At 37.7% G+C, this 14,436-nt stretch overlaps 1 protein-coding gene across 11 annotated transcripts in view; it reads left to right on the top strand.

Moving 5' to 3' along the window:
* Window positions 1-14,436, top strand: part of Ccdc150 (coiled-coil domain containing 150) — a 102,271-nt gene that overhangs the window by 39,146 nt on the left and 48,689 nt on the right. For 10 of the 11 annotated variants that reach the window (XR_013109536.1, XR_013109535.1, XR_013109534.1 and 7 more), the window contains 4 exons: window positions 1,951-2,064; window positions 7,949-8,032; window positions 10,508-10,615; window positions 11,039-11,101. Coding sequence is in view for 2 of the 11 variants with exons in the window: in XM_076931908.1 (XP_076788023.1) it covers window positions 1,951-2,064; window positions 7,949-8,032; window positions 10,508-10,615; window positions 11,039-11,101 (369 nt within the window). In the remaining 9 variants the exon portion in view is untranslated. The remainder of the gene's footprint in view (window positions 1-1,950; window positions 2,065-7,948; window positions 8,033-10,507; window positions 10,616-11,038; window positions 11,102-14,436) is intronic. The other variant, XR_013109539.1, reaches the window with a different exon arrangement.

The raw sequence follows: 14,436 nt of genomic DNA, 5'->3' as shown, positions 1-14,436 counted from the left end.
TTATGACTAGGAAATTTGAAATCCCTGTCTACTGTTTATTTCTCTATTTAATTCTGTTCTTTTCTGGCTTCATATATATTTTGTTATATGAATATATAACTATATAAATATCAAAGTACATTTTGATGGTTAATATTATTTTCATTGGTGTATTCTTTATCTCACCAATGTTTATCCTTTTTTGTCTAATATTAATGTAGCCAGCTTAGCTCTTTGCAGACTGTTTATATGGCAAGTATTTTTCTATCCTCTAACTTGCCCCTTCTATATGAATCTAAAATCCATCTTTCAAAAATTGTTGGATTTCTAAAAAAAATTTTATTCTGCCTTTCTGCTTCTTAAAGAAAGATTTTATGTGTATTTATATTTCACCTGCATGTGCTACATGCATAGAGTGCTGTAGAGCCCAGAAAGAGGGCATCAGATCTCCTGGCACTGGACTTACAGATGCTTGTGAGCTACCATGTCAGTGCTGGGAATCGAATTTGGGTCCTCTGGAAGAGCAGTCAGTCAAATTGTTAACTGTTGAACCTCTCTTCAGCCAAATATGATACATAGGCTATATATAAGTATCACATAAAATGATATAGTTTATTTACAAATGTTGTGCCATTTGTCATATGAGACAAGAATAGCCACATATTTGTGTATATGAAAAGGTCCTAGAACCAATCCACACAGATCCTATGAATATTTTTTTGTAAAAATGCAGTCAATTTGATCTTGCATATTTTAATGTTGACAAACTCATTTTTCTAGTGTCTGTTGTATACATTTTTGGAAATTCCTAAGTCAACAATCTCTGTTGTGAATAGAGAGAGTTTTCTCTCTCAAATCTAGTATCCCCCTCCTTTTCATCCTTTATTACAGCAGCTATGAGGCTGAGTAGGGATGATGACAGAAGGAACTCTTGTCTTTTCCCCTAGCTTAGGAGGAAAATGCTTAATCTTAAGCATTACAATTCCTATTAGCTTAGGATATTTTAATTAATTTTTCTATTTTTGACGTTAAAACACAATGATATCATTTTCTCCCTCCTTTACCTTCAACACTTCCACTAAATTCCTCCTGTTCTCTCTCAAATTCATGATCTTATCAATTGTTGTTACATATGTGTAACAGCTACTTATATAACTATATGAATACTACTTGCTCAGCTCATATAATGTCACTTGTATGTATATATGTATATAATTTCAATGCTGACTACTTAGCATTGGGTAAACAGTTGGGAGTGTGGGGCTCCTTTCTATGGGAGACTGTTTCTCCCACTCCTGACTTTGCTTAATTACAGTAGCTATCATGATAACAGAAGGAGACATGTAAGTGTCCAAGGGAAGAAGGCAACCAGTAGTTCTACCTAGCTGTAATAGCAGTGCAATGTAATACAATGGAATATAACAGCAACACGCGGGTCACGATACCCCTAAGGGTACAGCAGAGGCATACATATTCTGCTAGTGACCAACAGCTCTCTTACTGAACTTAAGGCCAACACAAAATGAACTCAATGGTATTTTTGTACTTTTTGTCTCATGATGCTTTGTTTGGGCATTTATTGTCTTACTGGTCTTCTGCTTGTATATTCTGGCTTGTGTCTTTATGGATCGTTTTTGTGTGTGTTTCTTTTTTTATTTTATTTTTTTAAAGAGAGACGGGACTGGAGTTGGATGGGTGGGGAGGTGGAGAAGATCTGGGAGAAGTTGAGGAAGGGGAAAAGCATAATCAGAATATAATGCGTGAGAAATTTTTTTTTCAATAAGGTAAAAGTTGAAAGAAAATAAAAATAACTAGTTTTGAACATTCTAAAGCCATCAAACAAGACTCATGAAAACCCCACTCTTTGAGACAAGAAACATGAGCATAGGTACCCTTCCAGTTTTCAATTCAACTGTTACTTTAAGATTTATTTTGTTTAAAATAATTTCTTCTCTCTTTTTGTTTTCAAAGGAAGACATTAATGTGTTGAATCAAAACCTGCAGACTCTAGTGCAAGAAAATAAACATCTGACAGATAAAATGGCTTCCCTTGAACATCACAAAGCCACTTCCGACTACCACGGGGTGGGTATAAAAAGGTCAGTCTAGAGGAGGCAACTGGGACAGTTCTAAGTGATTGCCACCAGGGATCAGTGACACCGAGAAGCACAAATGAACTTGATGTTTAAAAATACTTCCTATTACATAAATTATGAGGAAGAAACTTATATTTCTTACCTGTTTTCCTCCCATTAAGCAATCAGTAGTAAGTGTGGTTTCTAAAAACTGTTCGATAAGGTCAGTGCATTACAAATATATGGTGTTCGTTCTTACAGCATCTTCAGGTGAAGAGGGCTTACAGATGACCATTCTCTAAGCTAATAATTTTCTTATATGTTTGAATTTCTGGAGAATGATTAATACTGTTTTAGAACATGTAAGAGATTCTTTAGATTTCACAGAATACCCTAATGTCTTTTTAAATCTAAGATTAGCTTTTACTAAACCCTGTCATAAACTGCTTATTATTTCAACTCTGAAGAATTACATGGTCTAAATCTTTTTGTTTTCATGGCTTTTGAGTCCAACTTTCTTGCTACCCATTTTGCCTATGAGAGAGATGACATTTAATCTCTTAGAGCCTCAGTTTGTTAATCTATCAAAATGAGGATAATGATACCATTGCTATAAAAGTATTTGAGGATTAAGTTAATGTGGAGAGCTGCACCCAGAAGATGGTGCCTGGCAGGCAGCCAGGCAAAAGCTTGCACCTGTAAACACAAGCCTAATAAGGAATATATAAACAATTTGCAGCTTTCTCTAGTAGAGTACCCATAGTCTTATGCCACATGGCAGAGAATTGTTGGCTGGCCTTAAGGGGATATAAGCCGGATGTAGAAGGGGAGAGTGTGCTATTTTTGTATCAAAAGCCTGAATAAACTACTTGAGGAAGAAACTCAGGAGTTGCGTTCACTTTCTGCTGGTCAGAGAGGAGTAACAGCGACAAGTTAATACATGTACAGCATGTAGCAGATAGTTTTAAATTCTTAGTTTCTGGGGTGTCATGGGCAGTGGGAAGTCTGGCAGTGCCTGTTGGGATAACAAGACCCATTGATTATAATTCCTGCTATGATCTTGCTCTAAGATTAAATATTCAGTCATGTCCTTTGCTTATTGTCCAGGCCTCTGCTTGGTTTGTCTGTCTGTAAGGCTACATCTGCCTGCCCAATTTCCTGAAGCCACTGCCACTGCCAAGTCTATGGTCTCTTTCTACTAGTGATTGTGATTCATCTTATCAGTCATTTACTTAGTATTAATTCTTTCCTGTTCTTCCTGCTCTCTGTTGTTTAATGGCTCATAGTGATAACTTATACCTCAGTTATGGCTTGAGTTTTGTCTCTACCTAGAAGCTTTTCCATCAAACCATCACAGAGTGTTTCAGTGGAACATACGAGTCTGAGCTGTGAAGCCGGGCTGTCAGGATTTGTTTTCAGCACTTTCATTAAAATTATTGCTAGCCAATGTTGGCAACACGAGTTTTGTTTGTTGGGACTTAAAACTTAAAATTGTTAAGAAGGGGTAACTTGTAGTATGATTTCTCACTGGTGTTTAGAGATACAACTTTAGAGTATGTTGCATCACATCACAGACTTGAAATTAAAGCCTGATCTTGCCAGGTTCTTGGGATTGCAGGATTCAGTGCTAAGTGCCCATCACAAAGTTTAGCATGCAATGTGCATGAATAAATACTGTTATTTTCCTGCATGTTACCTAGTTTTATGTTGCCCTGGTTTGCTTTTCTATTGCTGTGACAAAACAGTATGACCAAAAGCAACTTGAGGAAAAAAGGAGTTTATTTCACTTTAAATTACAGTCCACTATGAAAGGAAGTCAGGGTAGGAACCAGGAGGTGGGAACTGAAGCAGAGACCAAGGAGTGCTGCTTACAGACTTGCTCAGTTTGATTCCTCCCACAACCCAGGGGACTGAGCCTTCCCACCTCAATCATTAATCAAGAAATGCCTATGCCTTCAGTCTAGCCATACAGAAGCGTTTTCTCAATTAAGCGTCTTTCTTCCTCGATGTCATGTTGATTAAAAACAAAACAAAACAAAACAAAGCAAAAAAAAAAAAAAAAAACCCCTAAATGCCACAGGGGTTTATTTCTGCCATTTCTGTCTTTAGCAATATCGGAATTAAGCCAATTACTATAGGTGCTTACTTACAGAGGAACCACAGTGAGAAAGGGGCCACAGGTGAGAAGGTTGCCGTTCCTGAGACCAGCTTGAGTGATGGTTTCCCCCACTTCCCTTTGGATTTTTTTTTTTTTTTTTTTTTTTTTTTTTTTTTTTTTTTGAGACAGGGTTTCTCTGTATAGCCTTGGCTGTCCTGGAACTCACTCGGTAGACCAGGCTGGCCTTGAACTCAGAAATCCGCCTGCCTCTGCCTCCCAAGTGCTGGGATTAAAGGTGTGTGCCACCACCACCCAACTCCCTTTGGATTTTTAACATACATTTCTAAATAGAAGCACCAAATATAAATAAAGTTACATATGTATGTAGGACTTTGATGAAATAAAATTAAATAATTAATCAAATATATTATGCCTTTTCATTTTTTTTTTTACTGAAAATAGATTCTTCTGTCACAGAATATATCCTGATTTTCTCTTCCCTTTACTCCTCCCAGTTCCTCCCCAACCTCTCCTCACATCATGATCCACTCACTTTCTGTCTTTCATTATATATATATATATATATATATATATATATATATATATGTATGTATATATATATGCATGCCTCTAAGAGCTAATATTAAAATAAAACAAAATATAATAAGATAAAGTAAAAATTATCACATCAAAGTTGGACAGAACAAACCAACAGAAAAAAAAGAGCCCAAGAGAAGGTACAAGAATCATAGATTCACTTGTTTGCAAAATCAGGAATTCCATAAAAATGCTAAACTGGAAGCCGTAATACATATGCACAGAACCTGGTGCAGACCTGTGCAGGCCTGCGGCATGCCGGTTCAATCTTTGTGAGTTCATATGAGCTTTGCTCATGTTGATTTAAACGGCTTTGGTTTGGTTTGTGTGTGTGTGTGTGTGTGTGTGTGTGTGTGTGTGTGTCCTCCATGACTTCTGGGTCTTACACTCTTCTGCCTCCTCTTCAGAAGGGTTTCCTGAACTTGAGGGTAGAGATTTGATAATGACATCCCATTTAGGGCTGATTGTTCCAAGGTCTCTCACTCTCTACATAATGTGTGTCTGTGGATCTCTATATGTGTTCCCATTTGCTGCAGGGGGACATTTCAAGGACGCTATTCAACCATGTATATACCTTTGTTTCCAAGTCTAATATTTTACTTTCAATTTGTATCACGTTTTAAATAAATGTATACTTATAAAACAACCTTATAAGAGTCTAATATTTCTGGTTTTTAAATTCTTTAATATCTTTTGTTAGCTTTCTATGTCAAAAGATGACTTTTGGGCTGAGATGCAACTCAATGGGTAGAACTCTTGCCTAGCGTGTTCAAGGCTCTAGGTTTAGTTTCCAGGACTGTAAGAAAATATCCTAGAAAACAATTTCTAGGTGTTTGTATCTTTCTACCATTGTGTCACATGCCATAGAATATTGTCAATATAAAGAATTATTTGGGTTCATAGTTTTGGCTGTTTCCCTGATTAGTTGGATTGTGGCTTTTGAGCCTTCGTAAGGCAGAACAACCTTGTAGGGTGTGTGTGGCAGAGGAGCTGCTCTCCTCTGAAAAGAGACAGAAAGGCTCCATGACATTGTTCAAAGGGCACACCCAGTGGTCTGAAACACCTCCACTTGGCCTCATCTCTACAAGGTTCTGATGCCTGTGGCTAGTAACCATGCCTTACACATTCTTTGTGGGGCACACTGCAGATCTGAGCTGTGGGACTGGTTATCCTTGCTAACTTATCTTTCTTAAGGTAATTTTTTAAAAGATAACTTCTTGATTATCTAAGTATTGCTTGCTGATTTTGTGTGTCAAAAACTATATTCTAACAGACTAAAAAATTTAATATTCTTAAACTATATATTCTAACAGACTAAAAACTAATATTCTAAAAACTTTTGTAAGTCAAAAACTCTATATTGTTACAGAAACTATCATTTCTTCTTTGTATGCTATTTGTCAAGTAATTCTCCAGTTTTTGTTTTGATCTGTTAGTAGTCTTTATAATAATGCCAAGGTTATCTAAGCAAATGCTAATTTCATTTGTATTCTCCACATGGCAAAGTCTGAGGTGTTGATTCATTTGGGTAATGTCTAATTTATGTTCTTCTATTATTTAAAGTGCAGGGACAATTTAGTAACCTATAAATGGGAATTTAAATAAGCACCTAGCATCTTTTATTAATTTTTAAAAATTAAAATGTAATTACATCATTCCTCCATGTCCCCTTTTTCCCTTCGAACCCCTTCCATGTGCCCTCTATTAGACTCTGCACATCCTCTCAAATTGATGGCCTTTTTCCTGTTGATTATTATTGTTTCATCAGTCTGTTTGTCTGTCTATGTAGGTAAATAGATATCCACAAATATTTAAATTTAGCCCACTTCTTTTTAATATGTCTTGTGTGTATTTGATTTATGGCTGACCATCATGTATTGGATGACTGATTAGAGACTCATTTCTGGGTAATTCTCCTTTTGTTGGCAGTCATCAATTATTGCAGTTCTTTGTCTAGGGGTGAGACCCTATGAGATGACTCCCTGCTGAGTTAACACCTCTATTGATATTGTCATTGTTCAGGTCTCTATTAGACAACCATATTTTTTGAGGTATACTAGGTATCATTTCCCTGTCATTTCCAGGAGATACAATCTCACAACAAGCTTCCATGTTCTCTGGTTCTACAACCTTTCTCCCCTCGTCTGTGATGTTTTCTGAGACTTCAGGTGTAGGAGCTGTGTTTGTATAGATGTGTCTGGGATTGTGTCCATTGTAGCTGGGATCCTCTAAATCCATTGATCTCTACTTAGAGCCAATTGTAGGGTTTTTTTTGTAACAGTCTCCATTTGCTGTAAAGAGAAGCTTCTTTGATGAAGAATGAGAATTGCACTTATTTGTGGGTATAGAGAATATAGTTAGAAATTTTGCTGATATAATAAAGTGATAGTGATGCTTTTAAAATTCATGACCTCACTAGATCTGAAAGTTGGCTAGGTTTCTAGGATCAGGCGTAATTTTCCTCCCATTTTATTGGTCCATGAGTCTAATTAAACAGTTGTTGGTTACCACTATGATATGGGTGCCATGGTTGTACTTTTCGTGATATCTTGCCATGCTTGTTTTAGTTCATAGGAATCACATCAGGATATGACTGTTCATTGCTTCTCTTTCTTGGTAGCTTACATAGTGCTTTTTGGTACTAAGAAAGCCAAACCACAGGAAAGAAGATGTTCATGTTTAGATCCAGCTCAGATCTTTCCAGTCAGTCATGTGTATAAAGGGTATGGTATCTTCAAGATAGTACTTACCTTCAACTTCTGAGAGGTGATTTTTTAAAGCCATGATAACTAAAGGGTCTTTTCCTGCCAGAGGTTATGGTCATTGTTCCTAAAAACCTGTATGGTCCTCTTCAAGCAGCTTACAACAATCACTATTACAAACTCTACTACATCTAGGGGAACATATTTACCAAAGATTAACAAGTCAGAAACAAACAAACAAAAGAAAAATGCAGGTACAAAGCACACCACACTCTGATACTCCTACAGCTTTGTATCTTCATTGGCAATCTCTGTACAATGTTTCCTGTCAGCAAAATGATTTATTGTCCAGGGGAAGGTCTTATAGGCTGCAGTACGTTGCAAGTAAATTTTGATATTATTTCTGTAGAAATAGCAACAATATTAATCCTGTTTTACAGGGAGGTGATATTCATGTTGAATGTAAATGGTAACGATATGTGTGTTTGATTTATCAGTTTGCTCAACAGAAAGTGGAAAAGGCCTTGGAAAAAATTACTGATAGTAAAAATAAGCTCGCCTATGAAAAGGGGAAACTCCAGGTATGAGATCTATCTTCCAATTTTTGTCTGATGGTTAAAATTGTAATTGTTAGATGGATTAAATATACAGAATTTTAGAAAATCTCTGTCATTTAGTAACTCTGTAGCCTCTGATCTTCCTTCACTTCATTTCTTTATTATCAGCCAAGTGACATCTGCTTATAGACCAATGGTGTAATAGTGAGACCACAACCCGTTCTCTGTCTGAAGCTTTGTAACAGCCATCTTGTACATGACCATGCTGTCAGAGCATAGAAGGAAATCCCTGACAGATTTGAGTCTGTAGTACTGAGTAGTGTGGTGGGATGCGAGTGAATGGGAAGGTACTGAGCTATGGTTGCCACCAGTTTTGCTCCCATGGAACCCACACTGCAGGAAGCTTGCCACTGATGTGGCTGAGCCTGACTGGGACCAACCTTAACCGAAACACTAATCTCTAATATCTCTAATTTTCGAGTTCTAAGACTTAGGTACACATTAGAATTCAGTGGGATTTAAAAATAAAAATAAAAATAGAAAAGTAAAAGGTCCCAGCAGTAGGAAATGTATATTTACCATTTCTTTTGAAACATATTCAATAAGGAAAAGAAGATTGGAACATGGCTTGATGGGTTTTTAAAAATGAGATAAGGGTAACTATGTAATCAATGCTCTCACACCAGGAAGTAGACTATTCATAGCACCAGGACCTCCTTTCAGGGACTGTCCCCACAAGTCATTACCATTCTGAGTTCTGACACCTCTGGTTGGTTACCTGGACTTTGATTTTGGATAAGCACACACTATGTGTTTTCTCCTTGTCTTTTTTCTCTTCTCAATAGCAGAAATGCAAACTTCGATGTACTGCTTATGGTGGGTCTGTGGTGGAAACTGCTGGGTGGTATGTTGTATGACTATTAGGCAAGGGCCATAGAAATAAAAACGACCAGACTGAATTGAAATCACCATAGCTGCCTGAATGTATTTCTTATTTGTAGTCAAAATGTATTTGGAGTTGGGGCTTAGGACAGTGGTAGAATACTTGCCCAACATGCCAAAAAGTTAACAGCTGGACTAAACAATGTAAAATGAAGCCCACTTAGGCTCCGGACTGGACAGCTGAAATGTTGCATAATCTCACAATAGGCTTGCCAAACATGTCAGCATTCATTCTTCCCTCATATTAAAGTTAGCAGACAAATGAGGTTCAGAGCTGGAAGGCAAAATGAAAGGTAGTTGATATGAGTTATGCATATAGAATGATTCTGGTTTACTCTCAGGGCCACAAAACCAAAGTGGAATTTTTAAATTTGTCTATTTGGGTTATTTCTAACTCTAAATCGCATTTCAATTTATAAATGAACTACCATTATAGATATGTTCTACTTTATTTCAATTTTTCAGTGTATACTAAAATTATCTGGGAAATGTAATGAATCAATATTTACATTACAGTGTAAACAGGTTAAAAGGGGGCTCTTTTAATTTTTTGGCTGTTTCATAATGTATGTACCTATAGGTACCAATATATATTGCTATATATATGTATATATATATATATATACACATATATATATATATATATATATATAGAGAGAGAGAGAGAGAGAGAGAGAGAGAGAGAGTGTGTATCTATTCAGACCAATAGAACAGTATGAGCATCTGACTATGGCCTAAGTTAGTCATGTTCCCAGACTTACTGATAAGCTGAAATGACATTAAAAACCATAGAGTGGTTTTTAATGCTCATCAAATCACCAGACTTGAAGGAGCAGGGCTCATTTGCTTCTGACCAGTGCTTCGGTGTTCCTTCCCATCTTAAACATCTTGAGTAAGATTCCTTCCAAATGACAAAAGATAAAGTACCTTAGCTGATGGTATGCTGCACTTTATTGTTCCTCAGTGGTTACAATATGGTGAGTCCTAAGAATGAAGTAAAACTTATTTTTATTCCATAAAAGGTAATCTTATTTAATAACTCATAATAATCCTTCTGCCTCTGCTTCCCAAGGACTGAGATAACAGGTTTGTACCACAATGCCTTTAGGAGGTAACTTTAATATACAGTGCAACATATAAGCACTCTATTTAACTTTCCTAGTTTTCTTTGAGCAAAACACCTCTCCTTCTCTCCCGTCCTTTCTCCCTCCCTCCCTCCCTCCCTCCCTCCCCCTCTAGACTTCTAATTGTCCACATTTAGGAAATGTTCTGAATACTGGTGCCACAGCTCACTCGAATTTGAGATCTATCTACAGGACAGTCTCATGGAATTATTCATGATAATGTCCATTTGGACTTTCCTTGGGCCACAGAAGGTAGAAGCGTTGTCTCAGCTCCTTTTCACAGCAGTAGCCTGCTTGTAGCAATGAGTTAAGACAGAATTATTTGCAACATTAGAAGAATGTAGAATTTGCTTTTCAAGTTTCGTGTGTTCTGTAATTTCTTTTAACAAAACGTATGACATCTTCCTCCACTCATTATTTATTTTCCTTGTAGATAAAAGTTGAACAGCTAGAAGAACAGCTGCACTCATTTACTGAAACCAGGCTGCAGAACGACCATCTACACAAACTGAATAAGGCTTTAGAGATCAAATATGCTCAGGTATGACTAGTGTCTGCAGAAGGTGATCGTCTGAGGTAGTTACGATGGTGCAGGTTTGAGGCATTGCTTGGTGCCTCTCCCCTCCCCTATGCAATCCTGCAAAGGTGAATATCTTCTCTTGACTCAGCTTAAACCTCTGCTATGTGTAAGATTCTGCTGAGTCATAGGAGTTATAAAGATGCATTCACCAGAATCAGAATGTTCAGCATGCTTCACCTGTATAAATGTAACATTCATGAAAGCTTGTTGAACAGGAAGCTCTGCCTTTCAGGAAAAAAATATGTTGTTTTCATGACCACTCACAAGGATCATTGTTATGAAATATTTGTATGGGTTTCATAAGCTCAATGCTTTTTGAGTTCGAGCCTTAACTTTTTTTTCTGAAAATGTGAGGAACAAGTATCTTTGTTTTTTGAATTGTAGGCAAACTCAGAGCTGAGTGCCAGCAAGGCATATCTGCAGCAGACAGAAGCTCACCTGAAAGAGGTATTACTAGTGAAGCAGCTTAGCACAATGGCTGGAGAGGCTGACACCTGTTGTAGGTCACGTAACATTTCAGTAAATGAGGTGTTAAACAAGCCAAGCATAGAAAGGGCTTAGTAAGGGATTGACCCATGAATATTTTACTGAAAGAAAGCAATTCAGTTCATTGATTACAAATTTGGCATATTTGTATCTATGCTACAAATAGATAGCATATTTTACAATGATTGTAAAAATCTTTAACTCATTATAAGCTGGAACCTCTGTCTGTGACTTTGTGTTCAAATACCACCATTACCATGGTTCTAGAGTGTGTCTTCAAATGGAATGCCCAGGGGGTTCTAACCAACTGCCTCTGCTGATGGGTGGTGAGGTCACAAAGCTCTAAGAGACTGTCATTAGCAATAGTGTCCTGGGGAAGCTCAGGTTGCCGCCTGCCTCTTCACTAGGTCATAGAAAGCAGTGTGATCTTTTTTCATTCTTGAAGCCAAGGAATATATTTTCTAGCTTCTTTCCAAACTTTCTGCTATTTTTCCTACTAAAGTGGGTGTTCCTTGAAAACCAAGCCTTAGGTTTACTTGATACTGTTACTTGTAACTAGTAATGCCTCCAAGAAGAAGGAAATCTCCAGAGAGGCCCACATCTTCTAAATCCCTTGAAGGCTCTCGGGTTTACACCAGTAATGTAAAGGAAAGGGTTGCAACAGTCACCTTGCCCAGTGTTATTCCAACTGTGACACGCCGAGTGAGCTTTGCACCTACCTTGCCTTCTGTGAGAATGTCTCATGGGATGGGAGACTCCAGAATCTCTCTAAAGACTCTTTTAAATGCTATTAAAACCATGGAGGGAAGGCTAGAAGGCAAAATAGAAATTCTTGCCTCAAGACCCTTGCTAAGTGAGGAATCATCAAATTTTCTTAAACAGGATTCGGTAAGTGAAGATCACACATTGAATCTTTTGTTTTTGATTGGTTATTTTATTTATTTACATTTCAAATGTTGTCTCCCTTCCTGGTTTCCTCTCCACAACACCTCTCCCCTTTGCCTCTATGAGAATGCTTCTTCCACCCACTCACCCACTCCAGCCTGACCACTCTAGCATCCCCCAACACTAGGACATCAAGCCTCCACTGGACCATGGGCCTTCCCTCCCATTGATGTCAGATAAGGCCATTCTTGTTACATATGTAGCTAGAGCCATGCATCTCTCCATATATACTCTTTGGTTGATGGTTTAGACTCTGGGAGCTCTGGGTAGTCTGGTTAGTTGACACTGTACTTCTATGGGATTGCAATCCCCTTCAGCTCCTTCAGTCCTTCCCCTAGCTTTTTCAATTGGGTCCCCGGACTCAGTCTGATGGTTAGCTGTATCTGCATCTGTGTTCATCAGGTGCTGGCAGAGCCTATCAGGGGACAGCCATACCAGGTTCCTGTCAGCAAGTGCTTCTTGTCATCAGCAATAGTGTCAGGGTTTGGTTCTGCAGATGGGATGGATCCCTAGGTGGGGTGGTCTCTGGATGGCCTTTCCTTCAGTCTCTGCTCTATATTTTTTGTCTCTGCTTTTCCTTTAAACAGGAACAATTCTAGGTTAAAATTTTTGAGATGCGTGGGTGGCCCCATACCTCAACTGGGGGCCATACCTATCCACTGGAGATGGTCTCTACAGGTTCTATCTCCCCCTTTTTAGGTATTTTGGCTAATGTCATCCTGTTGGGTCCTGGGAGCCTCCTGCTTCCCTGCCATCTGGGACTTTCTGGTGGCTACCCCCAGTTTTCCATCCCTCACTGCTACATATTTCTATTCAATTTCGTGACCCTCTGTACTTCTCTCCTGTCCCTTCCCATACCTGATCCTGTCCCGATTTTTTTCTCCTCTTCCTCCTGTCTCCTTCCCAGGTCCCTCCCTCCCTCCCTCCCTTCTTTCCTCCCTCACTCCCTCCCTCTACCTCCTGTGATCTTAGAGAAATTTCAGACTTTTAATAATTTAGAATACAGTAACAATCTAGAAACATGTTTGACTAGATGACTAACAAGGATTTCACCAATAATAAAAACTAATTATGTAAATTAAACAATCAGTTTTGCTGTCACATAATTTCATTTGGGTCATAGAAAAGTTGGTTTAATAACAACTGACTTTTCCAAAACAAGCTTTGATATTTTAAAATTCAAAATTTATGCATAATCATAATTTGAATTGAAATGATTGGACAAAGATTGCTGTTAAACTAGAAATATATTGATCTAAGAAGTCCCATAGTGTTGAACATTTAGAAATATTTTGGAGTAAACTTGTTAAAGCATCAACCTTTGCTTCATAGTTACAAACAGTAACTATCATAGCTTATCTTCCAAAGGAGATGTGTATATGTACTTTCAGGATTTTTGCTGGTGGAAATACATATAAAAATAATTAGGGAAATAAAAATAAAACCAGAATGAAATAGTACCAAGCATTATTGGAAATGTTCAATCTCTTTGTATTGGTTTAAGGGCTTATGCAGATGTCAGAAGCTGCCAGCTTGTGCACCTTATGTATATGCAGCTTTCTTATGTTCATTACATGTTAGTAAAGTGCTGTAGAAAGAATTATATGAATTATTATGCTAAAAAGATTGACCTATTAAGATGGTCACCATTTTTGAAAGGAAAGAAGCAGAAAGAGCAGATGAATGTATGTTGGGGAATGGCTGGGATCTCAGGGAGCAAATATAAAAAGGTGTAAGTGCTGATGGAGCAGCTCTGCAGCCTACTTATCCAGGACACTCAGATACTCACATGGGATCAAACTGCACAGAACTCTACCTGCACCTATGTGTGCATGCTCACACACATGCACACACACACACAAATGAAAGTTGGGAAGAAACCAATTGAGTTCTGTAACCTGGGTGGTGGTAACATGACAGTTTGAACCTCAGGACATTCTTTGTACTATTTTATAAAGTTCTGGAACCCTACAGTCATTTTGAGATAAAGTTTTAGGAAGAGTAGCATGAAAAATAGTATGCTAATCTGAAGTTATTGTGCAGATGTATGAAAACTGTCTCAAACTTATAAAGTTCTAGTGTCCATGCCTTCTGGGTTTTATTATATCAATTATCCATTTACATTTTATTTTTCTTTTCTCCTTTACCCTTGTTTATTCCACCTTCCACATTTTAGGCCCCTTCATTCTGTATACTATTTACACATTTGTATATACACTTAAGTTTAGACTTCACATATCATAGAAAGTGTAATATTTTCCTTTCTCTTTGGCTTATTTCACTTAATATGATGACATCCACCCCCATCAAGTTACTGCAAATAGCACAATTCCATTCTTCTCTATGGCTGA

Source organism: Arvicanthis niloticus, chromosome 3 (genome assembly GCF_011762505.2).
Source record: "Arvicanthis niloticus isolate mArvNil1 chromosome 3, mArvNil1.pat.X, whole genome shotgun sequence".
Lineage (NCBI taxonomy): Eukaryota > Metazoa > Chordata > Mammalia > Rodentia > Muridae > Arvicanthis > Arvicanthis niloticus.
This window is presented reverse-complemented; position numbering and strand designations above follow the sequence as displayed.